Genomic DNA, 24,670 nt, shown 5'->3' with positions numbered 1-24,670 from the left:
TAAAACCATCAAAGTACTAGAAGAAATGATAGACAAATTTATTTGTAACCTTAAGGTAGAGAAGGTCCTTCTAATCACAATTCCTATTTAGTGGCCATAACACTCACCCAACGTATGCATTAAATTTGACTACATTAGCAACAGCAACAACAGCAGAAACAACATTTCTGCATAAGGGAAAAGCACAATAAGTAAAATAAAAAAGGAAAAAACAGAAAAAGATAATGAACTCATAGCATAAATTAAAATTTAACTTCCCTCAGAAATAAAGAGCTCCTAGACATCAAGCAGAAAAAGATCTAGAAATAACCCCATAGAAAAATGGCAAACAACATGGACCTTCACAGGAAAATGAATGCAAGTGAGACTTCAAGGTATGAAAATATGCTCAACTTCACTTATCATAAGAAATACAAATTAAAACCACACTGAGATACCATTTTCTACCTATTAGACAAAATTTGAAAAGTTAACAACACACTGTTGGCAAGGCCATGGAGAAGCAAATTCTTTCACACACTGTTGATGGGAGCACGAGGTAGAAAAAAACACCATGGAAATCAAATTATGATATTTGTCAAAATTAAAAATTCATTAATATTTGGACCCAGTACTAGTGGAATTATTCTTACAGATATGACTGCTAATGTATTAAATATTATACCTCCAAGGTTATTCATTGCAACATTATTTATAACACCAAAACAAGAAAAACAACCTGAATATCTGTATATACTAAGGTACATTACAAAATGGGATTCTATACAGCCTTATGTAAGAATGAGGTAGTTCTGTGTATAGAAATATGGATCAATCTCTAGTTTAAAAAATGTGAGGTATGGATCAAGTGTAGATGTATGCAGTGTGCTACTTTTTATATATAAAATGGAAATAAAAGTAGGTATTTGTGTTAGTGGATATTGGAAGGATACACAAAATCTAATAAAAAGGGCTACCTATAAAACATACTATAGGGAGTGAACATGAGGGAACAGGAAGCAATAAGATTCCCAATTTTATTGGTTTTAGTTTTGAAACTTACAATGTTTTTTAAAACTTCTGCTCATTCATAGCTGAATTAAAGACTATGTCTAAAGAAAAATGTGGCCTTGTGCTGTTAAGAATATGTGCCACAGAGCTGTCCATTTGATTTTCTACTTTAGATGAAAATGAACATTTTATCACACCCATTATCTTTTGTCTTTAATTTAGAATAACCATTCTTTGTAGTCCAGCTTTTTATTCTCTCAGAAGAAAATAAGTGATTGATTCAGGAAATGGATGCTACCAGCTATCAAAGGACGTATATTTACTTTTAGCTATATTCTTTTGTCAACTTCTAAGTCTTTTATTTCCCTGACTCTTGAAACTTTTGTGAATGAATTGTTCTCCCAAATGTTAGGTTAGCAAAAGAGTATATAAGTACTGAGAAATATGGATTTTCTGAAAAATAATTGACAAATGAGCTGTTGAGAAAAATGCTTGTTGTGTGCATAGGAAAAAATGCTGGTTTGTGTGCGTAGAGGAAAAATGCTGGTTTGTGTGCATAGACCATTTACTCCTCTCAGTTCTGCATCTGTCATTGTGAGCCCACGTAATAATAGAGCCTTGTATAAGAGAAACAAGCAAAATGAACAAAGTCTGGCTAAGCATGGGCATGAAAGGAAAGACTTGGGTCACCAGCTAGAAACATTAAATGAGGGGAAAAAAAGATGTCCACATCATCAATAAAATACCTAAGAATAAGTTGCATCATAAAGTTGAGAAATCAGTAAAAGGAAAAAACATAAAACACAAAACATTACTGAAGCTATTCTCCTGGGAAGAAAAACAGATAATTAAAAAAATGCAAATTCCTTCTAAATTGATTTACAAGTTTTATGTAATCCTCATCAAAATTCCAAGGGTATTTTTGTGGAAATTGGCAGAATGAGTCAAGATTCATCTGGAAGAATAAGAATTGAAAATTTACCACCATTTAAAAAAAAAGCCAAAAAACAAAAATGAAAAATAATTGATAGCTAGGTACTAGGACAAATAGAGATAAGGCAAATGTAGTAATACATAATGGAGGGTCCATGTGATACATAGACAGTGTTTAGTGTACAGTTCTTTCAGTTGTTTTTGATATTTGCAAATCCTCAAAATGAAACAGGAAAAAAAGTCTGCCACAGTTCCCTATTCTTATTACATCAAGTTGAAATGCCTCTGCCTGGCCTTTAAAGAAAGATTATAGTTGTGCTACACCTGTCCAACCTTATTTTCTGCTGCTCCCTATCAGGCCATCTGCTGTAACCAAGTTATTTCCCTCATTATCCCTCCCTCCTGCTATGCTCATTTTCTCTTCACACGTTTGCTCTTATTGTTTCTCCTGCCTAAGGTGCCCTCATATTCCCTCCTCATCCATCCCACTCTTGCTAGTCCACACTGACTTCCTGTTATAATTCCATGGAAACTCGATAGATCCTGCCTCACATTGTTCATTCTGGTCTACTAGTCTGTTCTCACATCATTGTGAACCTGTTCTGATGCTTGTGTCACTCAGCATGTAGCATAATATTGAGCAGCAGATGATCAATAATTTCTAGTTGGCTGGTTAATTATTAATAACCATTGTTAGGAGTTTATCATCCAACGTACCACCAGGATGGCTATAAAGTAGAAAGGAGAGTTTTATTGGTCATATCAGTTTGCGTGCTGGGAAGAGACAGTCCCTGGTGTGAGAAGATGCTCTCTCTCAGAAGTGGGAAGGAAGAGGTTGCTTTTACTTCCCACAAGTCTGTGCTACATAACAGAATCACACACACTGAGTAGGTTTGGGGAAAATCTGTACATATTTACAAGGGGAGTAAAGTGCATGCACAATAGGTAAACACATGTAATATACAGTCCATGTTTGCCTTGGGGCAAGGTTTTAGTATTAAAATGGGGTGGAATTTGGCTCTTTACATCAAAAGATGTACTAGAGGATACAAAACCAATTTGTGTGCAGTCTCTATAAGCTGGCCGAGACTGGCTTGGGCTTTGCAGTTGCTTATCAGGAAATGGTGTTTCCAAGGCCAGTCCTCTGTCCAGTTAGAATTACAGTGTTCTGGGTTGTGAATCAGAGTTGGGGAGGGTCTGACATTTTGCCTGATAGCTCCTATTGTTAGGGAGTTTAGCAAGTGTTTTTTTTTTTTTTTTTTTTTTTTTTTTTGTAGTTGTAGGAATTTAGGAAGTTGCATGCTGGCTGAGTCCTGAACCTTCGGCTTGTAAGTAACTTTTGTTTCTTTAAACTTAGGGTCCATTTTAGTTGATAAAGGGGCATGTATTTTGGTCTCTGAGATCATAAACTCAATTTTTGAATGAATCTGTTTCTTTTATACTCTGTAGTAGCACAGTGCCTACCATGGTTATGGTGTCTGCCCCCATGGAAGGTTTTCAGTAACTTTTGGATAAAATTGTTTTTGCTCTCTCTGCCTTCTCTATTTGAATACCCGGTTGTCTACACATTATGTCTACTGAATAGGCCAGGTTTTCAGTTGCCATATACTAACAGAAATAACAAGCCACACATTCACTAGGAACTTTGTGAAAGTTAAAAGTTGGAAGCACTTTTCCCACTTGTGTCTAGAAGGGATGCTTGCCTGTGGCTACTCTGAAATGAAGTTTGGATTTTGTATTAGTTTTCTATTGCTAATGTAACAGATTATTTATGGCAGTGGCCGCTGCCATCACGCTGGCTGCAGCAGGGAAGCACGGCTGAGACTGCACACTCCATGGAGCCAGTGGGAGCCCTGCCCCTTCTGAGTTGGTGAGGGAGCTCTCTGTGCTGCTGCAGCCTCCCAAACCGCAGCTGCAGACCCAGGCCTCCCGCTCTACGGAGCAAGCAGGAGTCTCCGCCAGGAGGGCATGGCTACAGCCGCCCAGGAGCCCTGCCCCTTCTGAGTTGGGAGGGCGTGTGCGCATGGGTGCAGCTGACCTCCCAGGCACAAGACCCGGGCATCTCTGCAGCCTGGACCCTCGGGAGCCCCAGGAAGGACTCATCCCCTTGGTCCTTGCAGGCTCAGGGGTGTCTGCTCCCACCGCCTGGCTTCTCTCCACTCCTGCCTGCTCTGATCTCAGAGCCGGGTTGGGGCCAAACCCCGGGGCCACGAATGGCTATGGGAGGCAGACAGAGTACTGGGTGGAAGAGGGCAGATCCCCAGTGAGGCCCCACCTTCAGGCCAGGGAAGGCCTGAAGATTGCCGTCCTGGCTGCCAATCCCTGCAGGACTGGAGTTGGGTCTTATGGTGCCACTTCTGGGCTGCCCATGGCCGCCCATGGACCAATCAGTGCTCACTTCCTCCTCTATGAGGTCGGTAAAAGCCCTGGGCCCAGCCAGAGCAGGGCAGAAGATGGGCAGACAACTAAGAGAGCAGAGGATAGAGAGATGAGGAAGACGACCAGCAGCTGCAGGGAGGAGTATCTTCTCCACTGAGAGCTGCAGATAATGGGAGGGCCAGAGAGGAGCTACCCTCTCTGCTGAGAGCTTCAAAGACCTGCAGAGACATTGGAATGACTTGCCTGAGGAGAAGAGCCACCCTCTCCAGGGCCTCCTCTCTGCTAAGAGCTGAACATTTGACTGGACGACCTGCCTACAGAGAAGAGTTACCCACTCCTCTGAACTGTTCTAACACCAAATAAAACTCTTCTTCTTCTTCAACCTTTACTTGTCTGCATACCTCATTCTTCCAGGACATAGGACAAGAACTTGGGCAAAGGTGCTGTGGTCACAGTTCCAGCCAGAAAAAGTGACACCCAGTGATCCTGTAACATCACAACTTAGTGGCTTAAAACAACACAAATGTAGTGTTTTACAGTTCCAGAGGTTAGACATCTGAAATGAGTCCTTTAGGCTAAAATCAAGGTGCTGGAGGAGCTGCATTCATTCTGGAGGCCCTAAAGTGGCCACTTATGTTTCACATTCTGGAACATTTGGGAAGCCAAGTGTGGCTGCTCACAGCTCAGGGAGTTACAGAAAAGCTCAGAGAGATGACAGTTGGGCAGGTTATGTAGGAATTTCTCAGGCATTTACTCTGCATGAGATGGGGAGCCATTGGGGGCTTTTGAGCAGAAGATTGATTTTTGTAAGGGTCCCTCTGGCTGTTGTGATGTGAACAGATTTTCTGGGTGGGGTAAGAACAGAAGCCAGGGGACCAGGAAGGGAGCTACTCAGTCATTTCTGTGAGAGTTGATGGTGGTTTTGGTGTGGGGTGATGGATATATTTTGAAGACTGAGCCAACAGGACTTCCTGATGGAGAAGATATCAAATGTATGGAGAAAGACAGACACACAGGCAGGGGGAGAGGGAGAGAGAGGGGAGGGGAGGGGAGGGGAGGGGAGGGGAGGGGAGAGGAGAGGAGAGGAGAGGAGAGGAGAGGAGAGGAGAGGAGAGGAGAGGAGAGGAGAGGAGAGGAGAGGAGAGGAGAGGAGAGGAGAGGAGAGGAGAGGAGAGGAGAGGAGAGGAGAGGAGAGGAGAGGGAACCTAAAAGAGAAAAACATTTGAATTATTTCTTTGAACTCCTGGAATGAAGGAAGGAGTATGGAGGATGGAGTGACTTACATTAAACTGTTGATGTGAAGTAGAAGAGAGTGAACAGCTGTAAAAAGGACCCTCCTATTTGGCTGTGAGCTGTTGTATATTTGAATAGTTTACAGTGACAATATGTTTTTATGTTATTTGTATATCTTCTGAAAAAGTTATAAGCAAGACTGACAACTTCTGCAAAGGACACATTTTGTTTCATTTAGGCAATGTGTGCAGTTTTAACATGAGCTTTGTCAGAGATGTGGATTAATTCAGACAAATATTTAGTATCTACAATTGGCAAGGAGAATGCCATGTGCCATGGAACCATCTGATAAATATAGCATTATAAAGAAAATGCAATCAAGAATGAAACAATTAAATTTATTATTGACTCAGGAAATTGAGATGTAAATGTAATTGAAGTTAATAGATTACAATTATAGATCATTGTGCATTTTTTAGAAGGAAGAAAAGTTTACTGATTGAAATGAAAATAGTGATCAAACCATATAAAGTACTTGAAGAGAGGGAGGTATGGGCTGCTATTTTTTTCTCCAGCAGTCCAATAATGCTGTATTATTTGGTGAACTCAGTATAGACTTCAACATTTTTCACATTGATGTGGGAGTAGAACTAATTAGGCTGAATGTGGTTCTATAGATTCTTTTTCTTAGGATATCAAGCCTTTCCTTGCACTAGAGTCTTTTCTAGTATTGAATACAATTTTTGAAACTTCACATGTGTAAAAATAAACTGAATGCCTTTTTGAAATTAAGATTTTGCTAAGTCTATGAGCACATGCATATAAAAATGCCTTAGGGTTGTTTAGAGGACTAAATGGAATAATTTTAGGAAAGAGCTTTGTAAGCCTTAAAGTGCTACACCAACACAAGGCATTATTGTTTTCATTTTTGCTCATCTAGTTTTGAAGAGTTTTGAGAGGTTCTGGACAAGTGGATTTTCTAGATAGGTGTAAAGTACCCATTCGAGTACTATTTTTTAAAAAAATAATAATTTGCATTCCTACTGTGTAGTCTAAACTCCCATTGAATGTTCTTTAATCTTGTGGCTCGTTTATTCTTTCTCATTCTTGGGTAGTGAAAGTCAGTGTCTTCACTTTATTTTTCATAGATCCACAATCCCCTATCCAAGACTCTTGGGGCTATATATGTTTGTGAATTCAGATTGTTCTGATTGTGGGAAGGTATTCTGAACGCCAAACCATGCGTTCCTCATAACATCTCCAGCAGGATCTTGAACATCTCCCAGGAATCATATACTTTCGTATTTCTGAATGGAAACATAAATAATTACATCAAGTGGGATAATTAAAATTATGCATATTTTTCTATCAGCTCAGGGCAGGTTTTGTCAAAATTACTTTAGGTCAAGTCAGGTTTTGCTACCAAATCAGTTAGTCAATATTTTTTAGTTTTTAGAACTTTTGGCTTTGGAATTGAGGATAAAGGATTTTTGGAATTGAGGTTAAAAGATTGTGTGCCTGTTGTATAATAGTTTCCAGAGGGCATCACACAACAAGTTCTCCCCTCTCCAATTCATCCTTTATATTACCAAACAATTTCAACATTGTTGTATTCTCTACTCCTGCTCCCATTGCTTTAGAAAAGGCCCTGGCGTGTGCATTTGCAACTGTTGACACCTTCACCATCAATTCCTTTACCTTTACAGGATACTTTCCATGGCCCTAGTTATCAAAGGTACAAATCTGATTACATGTTTTTGTTTTGTTTTGTTTTTTTTTACTATTTTGTTTAATGGCTTATATTGACCGCAGGAGACATTCCTAACATGAAAGTTCGCAATTTAGAGTTGTCTTTGATCTAGTCCCTACCTGTACAGTTCTACCTTATCTTCTGCTGTTCCCCTCTCTCTCTCCTTCACTCTCAATGTAAGACTTTAGGTTCACTGAACATCTTCACTTTTTCAACCTCTGGACTTACCTGTTACTTAATGCTTTTTCCCTCATGTCAGCTTAATGAATTTGTATTTGTTGTTCATGATATAACTCCAAGACGTCTTCACCTACAAAAGATTCTCAGACCTGTTGAAGTAGAATTCATCATTCTCTTTTGTTCTTTTTTTGGGTTACCTATGTGTTTTATATGTATATACATATATATACACACACACACACACATTTATGTATATGTGTATACACACACACATATATGCATGTGTATATATCTGCACATATATATATACACACACATATATAAATTTATGTCCATGTAGTATAGCATTGATCACACTTTTGCAGATTTGTACCTTTGCAGATTTTATTTACCTGTTTGTATTTCCAAGTAGGCTGTGGGCTTCCTGAAGGCAGGGACCATGCCTTTGCCATTGCTATCTCTGTAATTCTCAGTACCTGGGTGTATTTTAAATTAACATTAGTTGAAGGAATGAATAACTGGGGTGCAATTCTACCTTTAGGTCCATGCTTCCCGAAAAGTGGTCCAAGGACTAACTGTTGCAGAAACACTAGGGTCTTAAAAACAAAAACAAAAACAAAAAAAACTTCAGATTCCTGGGGTCAATTCTAGATAGGATCCAAATAGAATCTCTGGGAAGGGGGCTCTGAAATCTGCATTTTAAACTGGTTCTCCAGGGATTCTGAAGATTGAGAATTTAGCTTTGGGGACCTTTGAAGAATGTGAGATTTGTTGCCAAAAATGAAACTGTTAGGCCTAAGGTGCTTTTCTTCCACTTCCCTACCCTACTTTGTAGTTTTACTGCCTACACCTTGACCATGGTGGTCACTTACCTCAGCTGTTCTTTATTTCCTGTTTCATCTCCATTTTCCAATCTTATTTTCTAATTTATTTTGCAATAACAAACAATACAACAGTAATTAATAGCACTTCATCACCCTATCCTCACAACAACTCCAGGGCACATGGAACTTAAAGTTCGTAAGTTGCAGGCAACATACTATTGCTTATTATACCCATAGGCTCTGCTTCTATTAATGTCCTCGAACCTTGGAGCAGAGCCTATGGAGGTATTAAGGACAGACTTGAGTCTGTGGGTCTTGACGAAAACTATTTTGGCTACTCAGAAGCTCTTTTCACTCCTTTCTCTATATAGCTGTGTTCTGGAAGGCTGAGATTGCTTGACAGCTGATGCCCAGCCAGTGTCAGCCAGTGTATAAAACTTTCCACTTAGAAGGGGATTATTCTGCTCAGGGATGGCTGAACTGGGATGGAATGCAGCCTCCTTTTGCTCAAGCAGACAGGACTGATAATCTATTACATCATCAAAGGACAGATTTGAAAAGGAAATATAACTTCTTCATTCTTCCTTTTTATTACTACTCTAAATAATGACCCTGAAAATTTGTTTTTCCAAATGAAATAAGTTTGAACCTGATTTCTCCTTTGTCTCCAAAGGTCAATGGAAGGTCCCGTTGTGGTCACTGTTGCCAGGGACCTCACACCGTTACTTTACAAAAATCTGAAGGTTGTAGTCCAGAAGCCTTGAGGTACTCATGTAGTGGGAAGCTGGGAGGCTCACTGTCTCTGTGTCAGGCTCAGGCCTGGAGCTCTTTTGCCAGGGTGTCTGATTTTCTGTCCTCTGCCGTTCACTGACAGCCTGGTAGAGGTCTTACAAACCTTCAGGGTCCCAGATGGGGGAGAGTGCAGTGCTTTCTCACTTGTCAAAGTTCTTAGCTTATACTTTTCCTAGTCTCAGGATAACCTTGGGGTCAGGCTATCACCCCCAACTTCAGTTAAAGCATTAGTCTCCATATCCTTTTGATACGCCACAACCCCAGCAGGACTGAAAGACCTGTTTACCTGGCCCCTTGTGGGAAGGAGCCCGTAGACCTTTAGAAACAGGTGCAGGCAGGGAAAGGAGACACCTCTCATTTTACACCCATACTTGCAAAAGGGCCTAAAACAGTGATTGATTTTTTTAAGTTAAACTTGCTTCTTTATAGCAGGAATTTCCAGGAGTTTTATCTTAAAATATATAGTGAATCTTCTAGAAAAATTATAAAGTACATTTCCTATTTTTTCCTAGTTTTATTGAGATATAATTGACAAATAAAAATTGTATATATTCAAGATGAATGATGAGATGATTTGCTATACATATGTATTGTGTAATGATTACCACAATCAAATTAGTTAATGCACCAGTCACCACACATAGTTACTGTGTATGTGTGTGTGTGGGATGGTAAGAACACTTAAGATCTACTCTCTAAGCAGTAGTGAGATCTGCATATGTGAGATCATACAGCATTTGTCTTTGTTGATTGTGTTTTCCTTTGATAACCCACCTTATTATAAGAACACCAAGGGAGAAACAAATGGGGATAGATTCATTTGAGAACCTTGCCAGACCTCACGTTGTAGTTTTGCTTCAGGCACGTTAGCTCTAGAGGTCTCTTTGTCCTCATTTTGGCCCTCCTTTCTGTTGGTTATAGTCAGGAAGTCCCCACCGAGAGGCAGTTACTTCTTTTTCCTCTAGCTAGTCATGTTAATAACCATCACATATTAAATTCTATTATAGGTCAGACTGTTCGAGAAGCTCTTCATAAATTACCTCTAATTTTTGCAACTCCACAAGACATTATTATCCCCATTTAGCAGATGTATCTCATAGAGTTTAAGTAATTTTCTTACATAGCCAGTAAATTAAATAGAGAATTTGAAGTAATGTCTATGTAACTCCTAAGGCCATGCTCTTTCAAACATCCTTCTAAATCTTTTAGAATTAGATTGAAAATAACAACCTCGTGTAAGTTCTATGAACTTCTATGAAGTTCTATGAACTTTGTCTTTGTAATATTCTCTAAAAGTAAAGTACCCAAGCTCTATTGCATAATTTTTTCTTATTGTTTTGAACCTAACGGATATGAAATAACTAATTCTCATTGTACTACAAGGGAAAATATTTTATTCCTTTATTTTTATTAACATCCAATTCCCTAATTTATTCTTAGAGTTTTGGTTTGTAGGGAATTAAATCCATGGTCTTCTCGGGCATAATCTGGCCACCCTCCAGGGGGCTGCAGGTACAGGGGTCATCCTATGTTTTTGTTCTCATGGTTATGAATTGTAACATTGGTGGATCCAAGGGTTGTAGGACTCTGTTGCCCCAATGACATAAATGTTTCAGCTACTAAATGATTTTCTCCTCCACTGGGGCTTGGCAGATTTTTCTAGAGTGTTCAATTTTCATTACATTATAACGTGGCTGTTTTAATCATGGTGCACTCTGATTGCTTGTTGAGGTCATCAAATCACAATTCCCCGGGCAAGCCCTGAAAAAGCATCATTGAGGTTGGTTCACCTCCCATCCATTGTTTTCCCAGGATTTCAGATTCAAGCTTCTCTCTCTCTCTCTCTCTTTCTCTCTCTCTCTCTCTGTGTGTGTGTGTCTGTGTGTGGGTGTGTTTTGCAACAACTATTTTGCAGATAACCCCATAAAAGAAAATTGGCTGACTCACTTCTTGGTTATATTCTTTAAAGTGTCAACCTGTGGATAGGAAATTGGAAATAACTACATTAGAAGGCAAAAATGTAAAGTAGGAAAAGGGAGTGCTAATTGAAAGAGGTGACTACCCTTGCCAGAAGAGTAAGTCAATAGATTTTCTCTCTTTTCAGATAAGGTATTGATTAGCATTCAGATCCAGTGATGGATATACCCTAGCCCTCTGTGTGAAAACTCTTCTTCTGTCAAGAGATTCAGCTGGGGGAATATTCTGCATAGCCCACCACAGCTGATTAGATTGGGAAAGGCAACTGGCCATATCCGGTCAGTAGACTATAGGGGAAGCTTGGAACAAAGTCTCTGCCCATGTAGGGAGAACACGGACTGACCTAACTAGCTCTCTCTTAGAAATCTACACAAGTCAGTATAGAGAAGTTCATGTAATTAGTGGCAGCTGTAGAAGATGAAAGTCCATGAGGTAGAGAGGTCATGGTGGACTGTAAGTGAGCACAGGCTATATGTAAGAAGAAACCAAATGGAAACCAGCTGGTAGAGGCAAGATGAGTGTATCGGGGGAACCCCACCCCTGATATTTATCGTGGGTTCTTTTCTATTTCCTAGGCATCTCGGCTGGCTTGAGAAATAAAGGGAAAGAGTACAAGAGAGAGAAATTTTAAAGCTGGGTGTCCGGGGGAGACATCACATGTCGGCAGTTTCCATGATGCTCCCCAAGCCATCAAAACAGCAAGTTTTTATTAGCGATTTTCAAAAGACGAGGGAGTGCACGAATAGGGTGTGGGTCACAGAGATCACATACTTCACAAGGTAATAAAATATCACAAAGCAAGTGGAGGCAGGGTGAGATCACAGGACCACAGGATGGGGTGAAATTAAAATTGCTAATGAAGTTTCAGCAGGCATGGTCATTGACAACATCTTATCAGGAGACAGGGTTTGAGAGCAGACAACCTGTCTGACCAAAATTTATTAGGCAGGAATTTCTTCGTCCTAATAAGCCTGGGAGAGCTACAGGAGACCGGGGCTTATTTCATCCCTTCGGCTTCGACCATAGAAGATGGACGCCTCCAAGGGGGCCGTTCATAGACCTACCCTCAGGGCGCATTCTCTTTCTCAGGGATATTCCTTGCTAAGAAAAAGAATTGCGCGATAGTTCTCCTATTTGCTTTTGAAAGAAGAGAAATATGGCTCTGTTCCGCCTGGCTCACCGGCGCAGTCAGGTTCCAAGTCTTATTTCCCTTGTTCCCTGAAGATTGCTGTTATCCTGTTCTGTTTTCAAGGTGCCAAGATTTCATATTGTTCAAACACACATGCTCTACAAACAATTTGTGCAGTTAACGCAATCATCCCAGGGTCCTGAGGTGACATATATCCTCCTCAGTTTAGGAAGAAGATGACAGGATTAAGAGATTAAAGACAGGTACAGGAAATCACAAGGGTATTGATTGGGGAAGTGATAAGTGCCCATGAAATCTTCACAATTTATGTTCAGAGATTACAGTAAAGACAGGCATAAGAAATTATAAAAGTATTAATTTGGGGAACTAATAAATATCCATGAAATCTTCACAATTTATGTTCTTCTGCCGTGGCTTCAGCCAGTCCCTCCGTTCGGGGTTCCTGACTTCCTGCAACATGAGTGAAAGAGACCAAGTGAAACAGGTTGAGAGAGAGTAACTGAGTCCTATGGATGATTGAGGCCTTTGATGAAAATGGAGGAACTTGTGCCTGCATCCCTCTGGTAGCCTTTGATTTGGTCTGTACTAGGTTATGTGTCTCTGAGCTTCTGTGAGGCCTATTTGACATTGATTCAAAACAATGATTCCTATTTTGTCATTTCCATGTGTATTCTGACAATAAGATCCATGTTCTCCCAAGGAACTTGGAGATTTTTCAATCTCCCTGATTTGTATTAATATCTATAACATTTATTTTAAATAGTATTTTTTCCAGTCAAAATTTATTATTTTATTGATTAGCACAGGAAGTAGAAAGAGCATATAAGAAATTTATTTTTGAGCATTCTTCTACAAATATAAAGGACATAGAGTTTATACATTCTTCCTTTCATTTAGGAGGAAGTTAATATTAGATGCATTCTCTGTGCAAGTTGAGCTAAGAGAAAAGACAGCAATCAATATATTATGATTCAAGAATTTCCTTTAGAGAATTAACCATGTTGCTGATCACCACTTCTCAACACTTATGGGTTGAAATTATGTTTATTCAACAAAGTCTAATTTACCCTGCATTTTGTAAGTTGGAGGCTTTAGAAGGAACTATATCCTTCCCAAAGTTAAAGCTTTGCTAAGCTTCACTCTTTAGTCTAAGGCAAGGCAGTCACAGGCATAAAGCAGCCACGATAGAGATGTGCTTTCATTCTTTTGGGTTAGGGAGGAAATAGAGCAAGTGGCTGAGAATACAGATGTTGATTCAGAACCCAGCTCTATTACTTACTATGTGTGAGCTTGGGTAGGTTAATCTCTAATTTCCTTATATAGAAAATGGAGGTGATGATAATATCCACTGTGTAGTGTTGGCATTGTAAGGATATACTAAAATATCTAACATAATACTTGACATTTACTAAGGGCTCAAATAAATAGATGTGATGGTAGTAGCAGTGTAGTAGTATATGTTGTTGTGGTTGTAGTTTGGTAATTATTGTTGCTGTTGTTGGATGGTAGTGTCCAGAGATTAGCTAACTATATAGTCCAGGCTCAAATCTGACCCAGAGTCTGTTTTTGTAAATAAAGTTTTATTGGAACATAGTCACATTCACTCATTTGCTTGTTGTCTATGGCTGTTTTCGTACTACACCAGAACCTAAAACATGTACTATTTGGCTCCTTATAGAAAATATTTTCTGATCTTTAGCACAGTGGAAATAAGAAACAGTAAAAGTTTATCATTCACATAGTCATGCTTGAATTCTGACTCTTCTCCTTAGCTTGGTGGAATTGGTCAAATTTACCTTTGAGACTCAGTTTCCTCTGTGGTTACAATGATACATAAATAGACATGTTTTGGTGATTAAATGTGTGAAATTAGCACAAAATTGTTGCTCAATAAGTATCAACTTTAGTGTCTTCCTCTGACATTCCTTATGGTTTCCTTGTTGTAGTAAGATAAATAGATTGGATGTTTCTGGATTTGATCTCGCTGTTTCAAAAAATGTGAAAACATTGCTAGTTTATGCTTTATGTATACATAATTGCCCACTACAAGTGACTAGCTGTACTTTGCTCAAATTCTTAGAACCAAGTAGGACCACTTAAAGCTATCAGCAAAAGAAGCTGGTATTTAAGTCAAATAAAAAAAATTCTCATCTAAGTCAGAAATAGTTATTTTGTCTTTCAAAGTTATTAAACCAAATTTCTCAAACCTGAATGTTATGTAAATGCACTAGCAGTTTTAATATTTTATTTTTTATGCTTCATATAAATTGAAGTAACTTGATGCTTCACATAAATTGAAGTAACTTGAACATCATGACAGTGATAATAATTGTAAGTTTGACAAGAGTTTTTTCTTTTTGAGTGGTTCCAATATGTTTTCAGACTTAGTCAGGTCTATCTGGTGGAGAGGAGCCGGACCAAAAGTGAGTCATAGCTTCCACATTCTATTTTAGAGAAGTGTAGGAATAATTAATCATAGTCAAGTTCTCTGGTGAAAGAATAAATGTAGTGTTACATTTTCATGCAAATCACTTTTCTTGTTCTTCAGTCTTGGAAATGTTTAGTTGTCTTCATTTTGTCATAATTGTAATCACTTGTGAATAACTAACATTTCCTATTTTTCTGCTAATTTGGAAAAAAAAAACTCACCATCTTGTCTCTAGAAATTAAAGACTAATAAATATATCCCCTTTTTAGAGTATCAGAGAGACACATCATTACATGTGTACATGCTGAACACATTTGTTTTGATATTTACCATCGTCTATTTTTTTCATTTCCTTTTTTCTTCTTTTTAAAAATTCTTCTTGGATTGCTTGTGTATGTTGACTAATTCCCATCTTTTAGGTATTCTTCTTTATATACCCCATTGTGATCCTAGGTCTTAGAATGCAGAACTTTAACAATGGAACCTGGAGATAGTGATATTGAACTTTCTATCTAATTTTCATTTTTTCCTCATAAAACTAATTTTAAAATTCTATATTCTTAACACTTTTGCCATTGGCTCACACAATTTTGCTTTCACCAGTGTCCAGCGTCCAAAGTGGCTGAAACATCAGCATCAGGTGGTAGCAATGCTTTAAGGGACATCTTATCATACGCAACGTGGCATCTCTGGGTAGGCATGTTAAGTTATCTTATATTACTTAGGCTAATTTGTGACAAAGTTGGTAGACTCAATGAAATAAACATTTTGCAAAGAGGCAGAAAAATCTCCCCACCCAGGATCTTATTCAAGTTTTTTAAAAGAGTAATTCCATCTCTAGACTTCCCACACTTAGTGGTCTTACATATAACATACACATAGCAGACTCTCACTAGCAAACCTGTTAAGAGAATAAATAAGTTTGCAGCACTAGTTGCTCAACCCAATTTGAGTATAGTTTTTGCTTATGTGACACACTACACAGTTAAATGAACTTTTACTTCTTCCCTCTCTAATGCTGTTGGCTCCTTCAGGTCATCTCCTGCATAAATAACCTGCACCTAAGTCTTAACTCTGCTCTTAGGGTCACCCCGACTAAGACAAGATTATCTGAATAATGGCATATTACTTTTCAATATCTGAAATAAGTGTAGGACAGGAAGTACAAATTGTGCTGTTTTCTAGAAGACAGAATAAGTACTTTTTTTAAGATCTCATAATCTCAATTATAAATGAAAAACTTAAGTGACCTTGGCATACTGTCAACATAAATCTAGCTTTTAAAAAGGAGATCTTCTCTGCACCATGACTTCTAAATCTATTTGGGCTTTTAAATTTTAACCCTTTAGGGAAATTGAACTCAAATAGTAGAAACACTTGTTCTTCAGGAAGCCTGAGGGTTATTAAACAGGCCAATCCAAAATATTGTAGTAGTTATGAAACTGTGCGGAAGAGTGAGGAAAATGCCAATGGACAAACATTTATGTTGGTACTTGCCTCCTGGCCTCTTATCTTAGAAACTTCTTAGACATTTAGAATTTATGTCATAAGATTCCCATATAAAAGATGAAGTTGTCATTTATTTGAAATTCATCTAGAGAATTTAAGAAAATGTGAGGGTTGTGCATTCCAGATTATCCTTCGTACCTGAAGCTGTGCCTTGGTTCAACAAGGCCTTGTCTGGACTCTCTAGTGTTCAGATAAGCATAGACATAGAAGAGATTCCTTGCTGAGATCATTGGCCCCAAGTCCTGTATTATATGCTTCAAGGAGGAAAAGCTCAGATTTGTCCAAGTTCAGACAACAGCAGCAGGCTGGAACTCGGTTTCCTGTCTGTCTTCTGCTGTGATTGGGCCATGTGAAAAAAGGTTCCAATTGGGTATGAAGACTTCCCATAAAACATTGGCTGAGATGGACATACTGGTGTTAATATCAAAAAAGAAAGTCAGAGTTGGGCCGGGCATGGTGGCTCATGCCTGTAATCCTGGCACTTTGGGAAGCTGAGGTGAATGGATCACGAGGTCAGGAGTTCAAGACCAGCCTGACCAACACAGTGAAACCCCATGTCTCCTAAAAATATAAAAATTAGCCAGGCATGGTGGTGCGTGCCTGTAATCCCAGCTACTAACAAGGCTGAGGCAGGAGAATTGCTTGAACCCAGGAGGCGGAGGTTACAGTGAGGTGAGATCATGCCATTGCACTCTAGCCTGGGTGACAGAGTGAGACTCCACCTCAAAAAAAAAAAAAAAAAAAAAAAGGTCAGATTTAAGACTGGTGTGTAAACCATTAAGGAAAAATTAAAAAAAAAAAAAAAAGAAAAACATTTGTTTTAGCAAGCCACATGCCAAAATAATCAGAAATTCACAAAGAAGTCTTGTCTCATTGCATATTTGCTGGGACAAATACATCATTAATGTTCTCAGTTTAGAATGAAATCTTCAAAGTCCTGAATGTTTCTTTCAAAATCATCATTACTATTGTGGATTAAATTCAATATTAAGTTATAACACTATATAAGTTATGAAGTGTTTGAAGGTGTTTTGTTGTTGTTGTTGGTCATTTGAGGGATACCAAGAAAATATTTCGCATCCCCAAATTTTCTTCTCACTTGTCTCCTTCATGCTTAACATTTTTCCTTTGATTTCTGCCTTTTGGGTTTTCATCATGGTGGGCTGCTGAAGAGATGTCAATGACTCACAATAGCATATCAGCTTCAGTTACTTAGTAGTAGTCTTCCAGAGAGTTGACACTCAAGGGAATGGCACATGGGATGGAAAGTTTTTATGTAAGTCATAAGAAAGAGCACCAAAGAAGGGAGATCTGCATTAAGGTGAGGACAAAGCAGCAGTAAACTTCTTGAAAAAGAGAAACACCAAGAGAGTAGCAGAAGCTGCTGAATTATAATATTGCCTATCCCACAGTTTTGGCTAGAATTTGCTCTGATGGCTAATAATTTACAGAGGCTTTGGAGTTTTTCCTTTTTAATAACACACTGATTACGTTTACATGGTGTTTTACAAGTTACTGAGCACAGCCAGAGGCATGATCTTGTCTAAGCTACTCTGTCAGTTAGCCAGGATGAGTACCAGCAGCTCCATTTTACAGATAGTGAAATGAAGGCCCAGAGTTGTTAAGAGACTGGTTCCAACTCACATAAGCAGCGAATGGAGAAGCCAACATGGGAACTCTCCTGTTGTGGTTTTGACAGGTGATCTTTCCCCTGCACTGTGTGAGGTTGGGAAAATATTTTATGCTTTGGAGTCAGATGACCCAGGCTTAAACTTGCCAATTTTCTTGCCAGCAGTGTGACTTTGAATATGTTACTAACTGCTCTGAATCTCAGTTTTCTTCATTTGTAAAAAAAGGAAAATAATTCTACCTTGTGAGACTGTTGTGAAAATTCCATTTGGTAAAGAAGCAAAGCAACCAGCTTAACGCCTGGCACACAATAGGTACTCAATATACTTTCCCTGCAGTTAAAGATGAAATGATGAATGAGGGTAACTGTTAAATGACACCATGCCTCCTTGGTTTACTTTAATTCCCAAAATGATCTCCTGTGAAAGAGAGAGAGAGTGTGTGTATGTTAATGCATCTGTGCATATGCACACCTGTGTGCATGTCTTGGTGTACACCACGAGCACCTGTGCACATCTCTTAAGGCACCGAAGTTGTTCTCTATGTTCCTAGGCTTTGTGGAACCAGACATAGTGATCAAACATGGAGGATATTTCTACTGCAGATAACTAGAAACTGGGTAATGGTGATAAAGCTAATCCAACCGGATGGATCCTAGCTCTGTGACATGGCTGACTTCCAGAAGCACAGGCTTTTTTTGTTCTCAAATATCAGGATGATACCTGGAGTTCTGAGTCTGATGACCTGGAATATTTGGGGTAATTCCCTTTAGAAGACACAGCTATGGACTCACACAAAATTGCTTTCATTTTTGAGTATAGTTTATTTACAGTTATTTATTCTTTCTTGAAAAACTTTTAGCATTGCCTTGATTAAAATAAGTTCATAAAATAATCTTCACTGTATTTGTTACATATGGCATGGAATAATTTAGCACTTTATTAATATGTCTCATTGATGTGTCTCATTGATGCACAAATGGGAGAAGCACCCTTTTCTAAAAGCAGTACAGTGACTTAGTTCAATTTGGCTACGGTAGCACTTTAAAAAATTACCATGAGATGGCGCTGTGGCCAAGTAGATGAAGTACGCTTTAAACTGAGTTTTCCCTAATTATGGCAGTTAATTGCTTTTTTTTTTTTTTTAAAAATATAGAGGAATCTATCATTCAACTTAAAGTAGAGCAAGGTTTGTTACTCCGTTTTGATAGTATTGATTAAAAGTGAGTCCTTTAATCATAGATCCATAAATCATTTGACAACTGTGTTTCACTTAGGTGTGAGTCTGTTTAAAAAGCCAGAGTAGTCAGAAAATTGCCAAACTAAACAAAGGGCCCAAAGGTGCCATTTTATTTAGGATCAAGAAACTATATATGTGGACCATTGTGTTCACCATCCTCATAGACTTGTCTTAAAGTTCTTCCACAAAATTAGATTAACTTCCAGTTTATTTAAAGAGCTGATATTTTTGTTACACTTTAATCTGCTTTTCAGCAATGGAAGGTCATAGAAATATTAGAACATGAATTCACATTTAAATAAACATGATACAAACATGCACACGTGTGTATATACTGAGTGTTTTCATTGACTTGCTTTTCCTCCATATAAATATATAAATATTGAATAAAGTGCATGAGAACATGTCTGTACATATATATAGCTACACATTTGCCTATACAGTATACACTTGAATAGATACTTATGGAATTAAAAAAACACATATACATTTGTAATATATAGGTAGTCAAAAGACATCTATCAGGCAACATTAATGTTCATTCTGATCAAGATTGAGTATATGGGGGTAGAATCTGTAATATTTTCCCTAATATAAAATGAAATGTGCAGTGTTATAAGTGAAGGCAAAATACATTAGAGCAGAGACATTTTAACATTTATATTTTTATCAGTTAGTATGGTATAATCATAAGGAGTAGTTCAGTTCAAATGCAACCTTGGTACTAGCAGCATCGTACACATTCTATCTTCGAAATAGTGAACTATCTTTCAACATATCTATGAGGACATAATTAGAATTTATGCATTTCCAAATTACACAGTGACACTTCCCACATTCTTTAGTTTTCAAATCTGTAGCTTTTTCCAAAGGTTTAGGGCAAAAACTATTTCTCATTCAATAGAAATGCTTCAGCATTGTAATCACATATCTAACACTGATTCCAATAACAACATGTAATTTAACCTTGAGTGTTACAATATCAAAGTGGATTATCTGTTGTTAATCTCTTTTTCTCTTTAGTAACAATTTCAACGAAATATTATAATATCTGCTTTTCTATTAGGGCGCCCAGTGCCAATGAGTAATACTGAAATGAGTGAGTTTTTGGAGAAATAGAATAAAAATTTTGCTCAAAACTGTGGTAGTTATAAATCGGTTTGAGATTGAGGTGTATATTTCTAAATTAATTGCAATGTTAAGCCTCAAGTGATATTTTCCCCCTCCTTTGTTTATTTGTTGTTTGTTGGTAACCAATCAAGAGAACTTATTTTGAAAACTACTCTCACTGTTGAAACAAACTTGTTTCTGAACCAGGTAAGAAGGAAATAAGTTGAAAGGATTCTAAAGATAAGTCTTTATATTTTTTGACTAAGACCATTTCAGTTTAGTCTTTTGTTTTTTGTTTTTTGTTTTGTGATAGTTGTCTCGCTCTGTTGCCCAGGAGGAAATGGCAGTGATGTGAACTTGGCTCACTGCAGCCTTGAGCGCCTGGGCTCAAGTGATCCTTGTGTCTCAGACTCCTGTGTAGCTTGGACCACAGTTGTGTGCCACCAGGATCAGCTACTTTTTTTTTTTTTTTTTTTTTGTAGAGACAGGGAGGTCTCACTTTTTTACCCAGGTTGGTCTTGAACTCTTGGCCTAAGTGATCCTCCCATCTCAGTCTCCTGAAGTGCTAGGATTACATACATGAGCCACCGTGCCTGGCCGAGCCATTTTGTTTAAAGGCAAGGATTTTGTTTTAATTATTTTTATATTTCTCATATCTAGAAATTTGCTTCACACATAAATGTACACTCAATAGATGATTGTGGAACCAAGCAGAATGGTTTTAATAAATAGTATAAACCAATGGATCTGAAAGCATCAATTTACCTGACGAGTGTCCTAGGAAAGTCACCTGCTTTTTATGGAGATATCCTGGGACTCTACCACTGTCAGTAGCCAGAAACCTGAGTTCATCCTCAATCCTGACACAGTTACATCGATATACTGTTTACTGCTCAAAAGAGTGCATGCATGATGCAGTCATTTCACAGCAAGTTACCAAATACCTCTATGATGCTGTTTTAGAGAAGCAGTTGCTAGAAACACATTTGGTAATGTTAAATCATCCTTTTGCTAGTTTACCTAGAAGAACAAATATCAAACAAGACCACATTGGAAATTCAGAGTAAAGCACAAGAAGTAGAAGAGAAAGCAGCAATAGTTGTTGAATAACATTTGAAATATTTTTCACTTCTGAGAATTAACTTGAAATGCAGCAACCTCGTGAATATTTCAAAATGGTATCTATGAAAAAGCAGGAATGAAAAATGTTGTCAAGTATTTCATTTAATTATCTTAGCAATACAGATTTTGTAACACTGACCTTAGTGTCTTTTTTTTCTTCTTTCAAAATATATACCATAGTAAGTTTTAAAGAGATTTTTTTAAGAGACCATTATGTTCAATAAAATTTTCACTATTTATAGCTATTTTTATTTACAGCAATAGGTAACCAACTCTATTCCATGCCATCAAGGAACAGCATAGCAGCAAGGTTTCCACTTGAAAATAGAAGTTAATTTAGATTTACTTAGGGCTTCATAATTATACAATAAAAGTGAATCATTTTAAAGACATCATTTACAATGTTATAAATAAGTATCAGAAAGCTCACAGCTGAAATGCTGTCAGAACATTTTCCAAGCACACATTTTGTAGCATTGAACCCCACTTTTCATTGACAGAATAAAATGAGGCATACAGATATGATCGTTGGTTCCACTAGACTGGTCTAATTTTTTCCAATCTCTTATTTTTTTTTCCAGATAGATGAAAACTTGCTCAGTGTGCCCTCCACAGTTACCATGGCAACTGGCCTGTCACACACAGCTCACCTTTTCATTCACTCCGTCGTCGCTATTGTTTTTAGAAGCATCTTCAGAATGCTGCTTTCCTAGAGCAACCATTGAGCAGTCATTATCTGTTGTCTTGGCATCTTGCTTTGAATTCTTTTTTTGTCCCATTTGAAGTTGGCTAGACTTGTAGGCCAAAGCAGGTATAGTGTTCACTAAAATTAACTGCAATGGTTTTTTGTTTTCCTTGTACTGACACTGAATATACCGTGAAAAGGCTGACCTATAAGTCTTGTTGAACAGTGTGTAGACTAGTGGGTTGACTGCTGAAGAGAGATAACCGATCCAAACAAACACATTCAGCAGGGCCCCAATGACATCCTCATTGCAGGACTCTTTGCAGATGACGGCCATGATGTTCGTGATGAAGAAAGGGCACCACATCACCACAAACAGGAAGAAGACGATACCCAGCACCTTGCATGCCTTTTGCTCATTGCTGATGGACTGCATAGTCCTTCTGCCTGTGTAGGACCCTGGCTCCCTGTGGATCGACCGCTGGAACAGCTTTTCTGAAGACAAAGAACTCTGAGGGAGGAAGCTGAAAGAAGCTAATTTGGCCCGTGTGCCGAGATCACTTACACACAAAGTAGCTTCTTTCTGGAGTGACTTGATAGTTAGAAAGTAGGTGATCACCATGATGGTTAAGGGAATGAAAAATGACACAAAAGAGCCAATCAAGACAAAGTTATCATCGGCGAGTAAGCAACTCCCCTCCTTAAAGACCTTCGAATCATCCTGTAGCCCAAAGACTGGTATTGGCATGGATATACCTGGAGTGGGACAGAAAATGAAACATGATTATTAAAGAGTTGAGTATATGAAGGCAAGAGCATCACCACTTAATGTTGGCTATTGAAAAGATTTTATATCAACATTGTTTAAAAGCTTAGCATACTTTGACCACACATCTACAGCCATCTGATCTTTGACAAACCTGAGAGAAACAGGAAATGGGGAAAGGATTCCCTATTTAATAAATGGTGCTGGGAAAATTGGCTAGCCATAAGTAGAAAGCTGAAACTGGATCCTTTCCTTACTCCTTATACGAAGATTAATTCAAGGTGGATTAGAGACTTAAATGTTAGACCTAATACCATAAAAACCCTAGAAGAAAATCTAGGTAGTACCATTCAGGACATAGGCATGGGCAAGGACTTCATGTCTAAAACACCAAAAGCAACGGCAGCAAAAGCCAAAATTGACAAATGGGATCTCATTAAACTAAAGAGCTTCTGCACAGCAAAAGAAACTACCATCAGAGTGAACAGGCAACCTACAGAATGGGAGAAAATTTTTGCAATCTACTCATCTGACAAAGGGCTAATATCCAGAATCTACAAAGAACTCAAACAAATATACAAGAAAAAAACAAACAACCCCATCAAAAAGTGGGCAAAGGATATGAACAGACATTTCTCAAGACATTCATACAGCCAACAGACACATGAAAAAATGCTCATCATCACTCGCCATCAGAGAAATGCAAATGAAAACCACAATGAGATACCATCTCACACCAGTTAGAATGGCAATCATTAAAAAATCAGGAAACAACAGGTGTTGGAGAGGATGTGGAGAAATAGGAACACTTTTACACTGTTGGTGGGATTGTAAACTAGTTCAACCATTATGGAAAACAGTATGGCAATTCCTCAAGGATCTAGAACTAGATGTACCATATGACCCAGCCATCCCACTACTGGGTATATACCCAAAGGATTATAAATTATTCTACTACAAAGACACATGCACACGTATGTTTATTGTGGCACTATTCACAATAGCAAAGACTTGGAATCAACCCAAATGTCCATCTGTGACAGAGTGGATTAAGAAAATGTGGCACATATACACCATGGAATACTATGCAGCCATAAAAAAGGATGAGTTTGCGTCCTTTGTAGGGACATGGATGCAGCTGGAAACCATCATTCTTAGCAAACTATCACAAGAAGAGAAAACCAAACACCGCATGTTCTCACTCATAGGTGGGAACTGAACAATGAGATCGCTTGGACTCGGGAAGGGGAACATCACACACTGGGGCCTATCATGGGGAGGGGGGAGGGGGAGGGATTGCATTGGGGAGTTATACATGATATAAATGATGAATTGATGGGTGCTGACGAGTTGATGGGTGCAGCACACCAACATGGCACAAGTATACATATGTAACAAACCTGCACGTTATGCACATGTACCCTAGAACTTGAAGTATAATAAAAATAAATAAATAAATAAATAAATAAATAAATAAATAAATAAGAAATAGAAAAAAAATAAAATAAAATTCCTTTGGACTTATGTGTTTTGTAAATATATATTATGTAGCTCCTTATATGTTATATTGCCCCATATAGCTAATCCTTTACTTACAAAGAACTATAATCTAGCTTTAATTTTTTATGCCATATTTTTCTGATTATAATATTATACTTATTAATTGAAGAAACACACAGAGAGGTAAATAACTAAAAAATGTCCAATAACGTCACCATCTAGAGATAGCCACAATTACCAACTGATGCTGTTCATTTTATTTATATATTTATTTATTTTTGTCTATGAAAATCTAGAATATAGATTTGTTTCTTTTTTTGATGCTGTTCGTTTTAGATACACACACACACACACACACACACTCTTACCATGTGCACACATTTTAGAACAGAATTGAGGTTCTTTTTCACAAACAGTTCTGTATCTTTTTAAAAAATCTAATAATATGTCACAAGCATGGCTTAAATATAAAAA

General features: G+C 38.0%; 1 protein-coding gene across 2 annotated transcripts in view; it reads right to left on the bottom strand.

Annotated features, from left to right (window-relative positions):
* Positions 1-18,578: 18,578 nt before the first annotated feature.
* HTR2A (5-hydroxytryptamine receptor 2A) overlaps positions 18,579-24,670 on the bottom strand; it is a 64,825-nt gene continuing 58,733 nt past the window's right edge. For both annotated transcript variants that reach the window (XM_010358103.2, XM_010358104.2), the window contains one exon: positions 18,579-22,686. In XM_010358103.2, coding sequence (XP_010356405.1) covers positions 21,881-22,686 — 806 coding nt within the window. In that variant the 3' untranslated portion in view covers positions 18,579-21,880. The remainder of the gene's footprint in view (positions 22,687-24,670) is intronic.

Source organism: Rhinopithecus roxellana, chromosome 18, assembly GCF_007565055.1.
Source record: "Rhinopithecus roxellana isolate Shanxi Qingling chromosome 18, ASM756505v1, whole genome shotgun sequence".
NCBI classification, from domain to species: domain Eukaryota; kingdom Metazoa; phylum Chordata; class Mammalia; order Primates; family Cercopithecidae; genus Rhinopithecus; species Rhinopithecus roxellana.
Note: the sequence above shows the minus strand (reverse complement) of the source record. Positions and strands in the feature narration are given on the sequence as shown.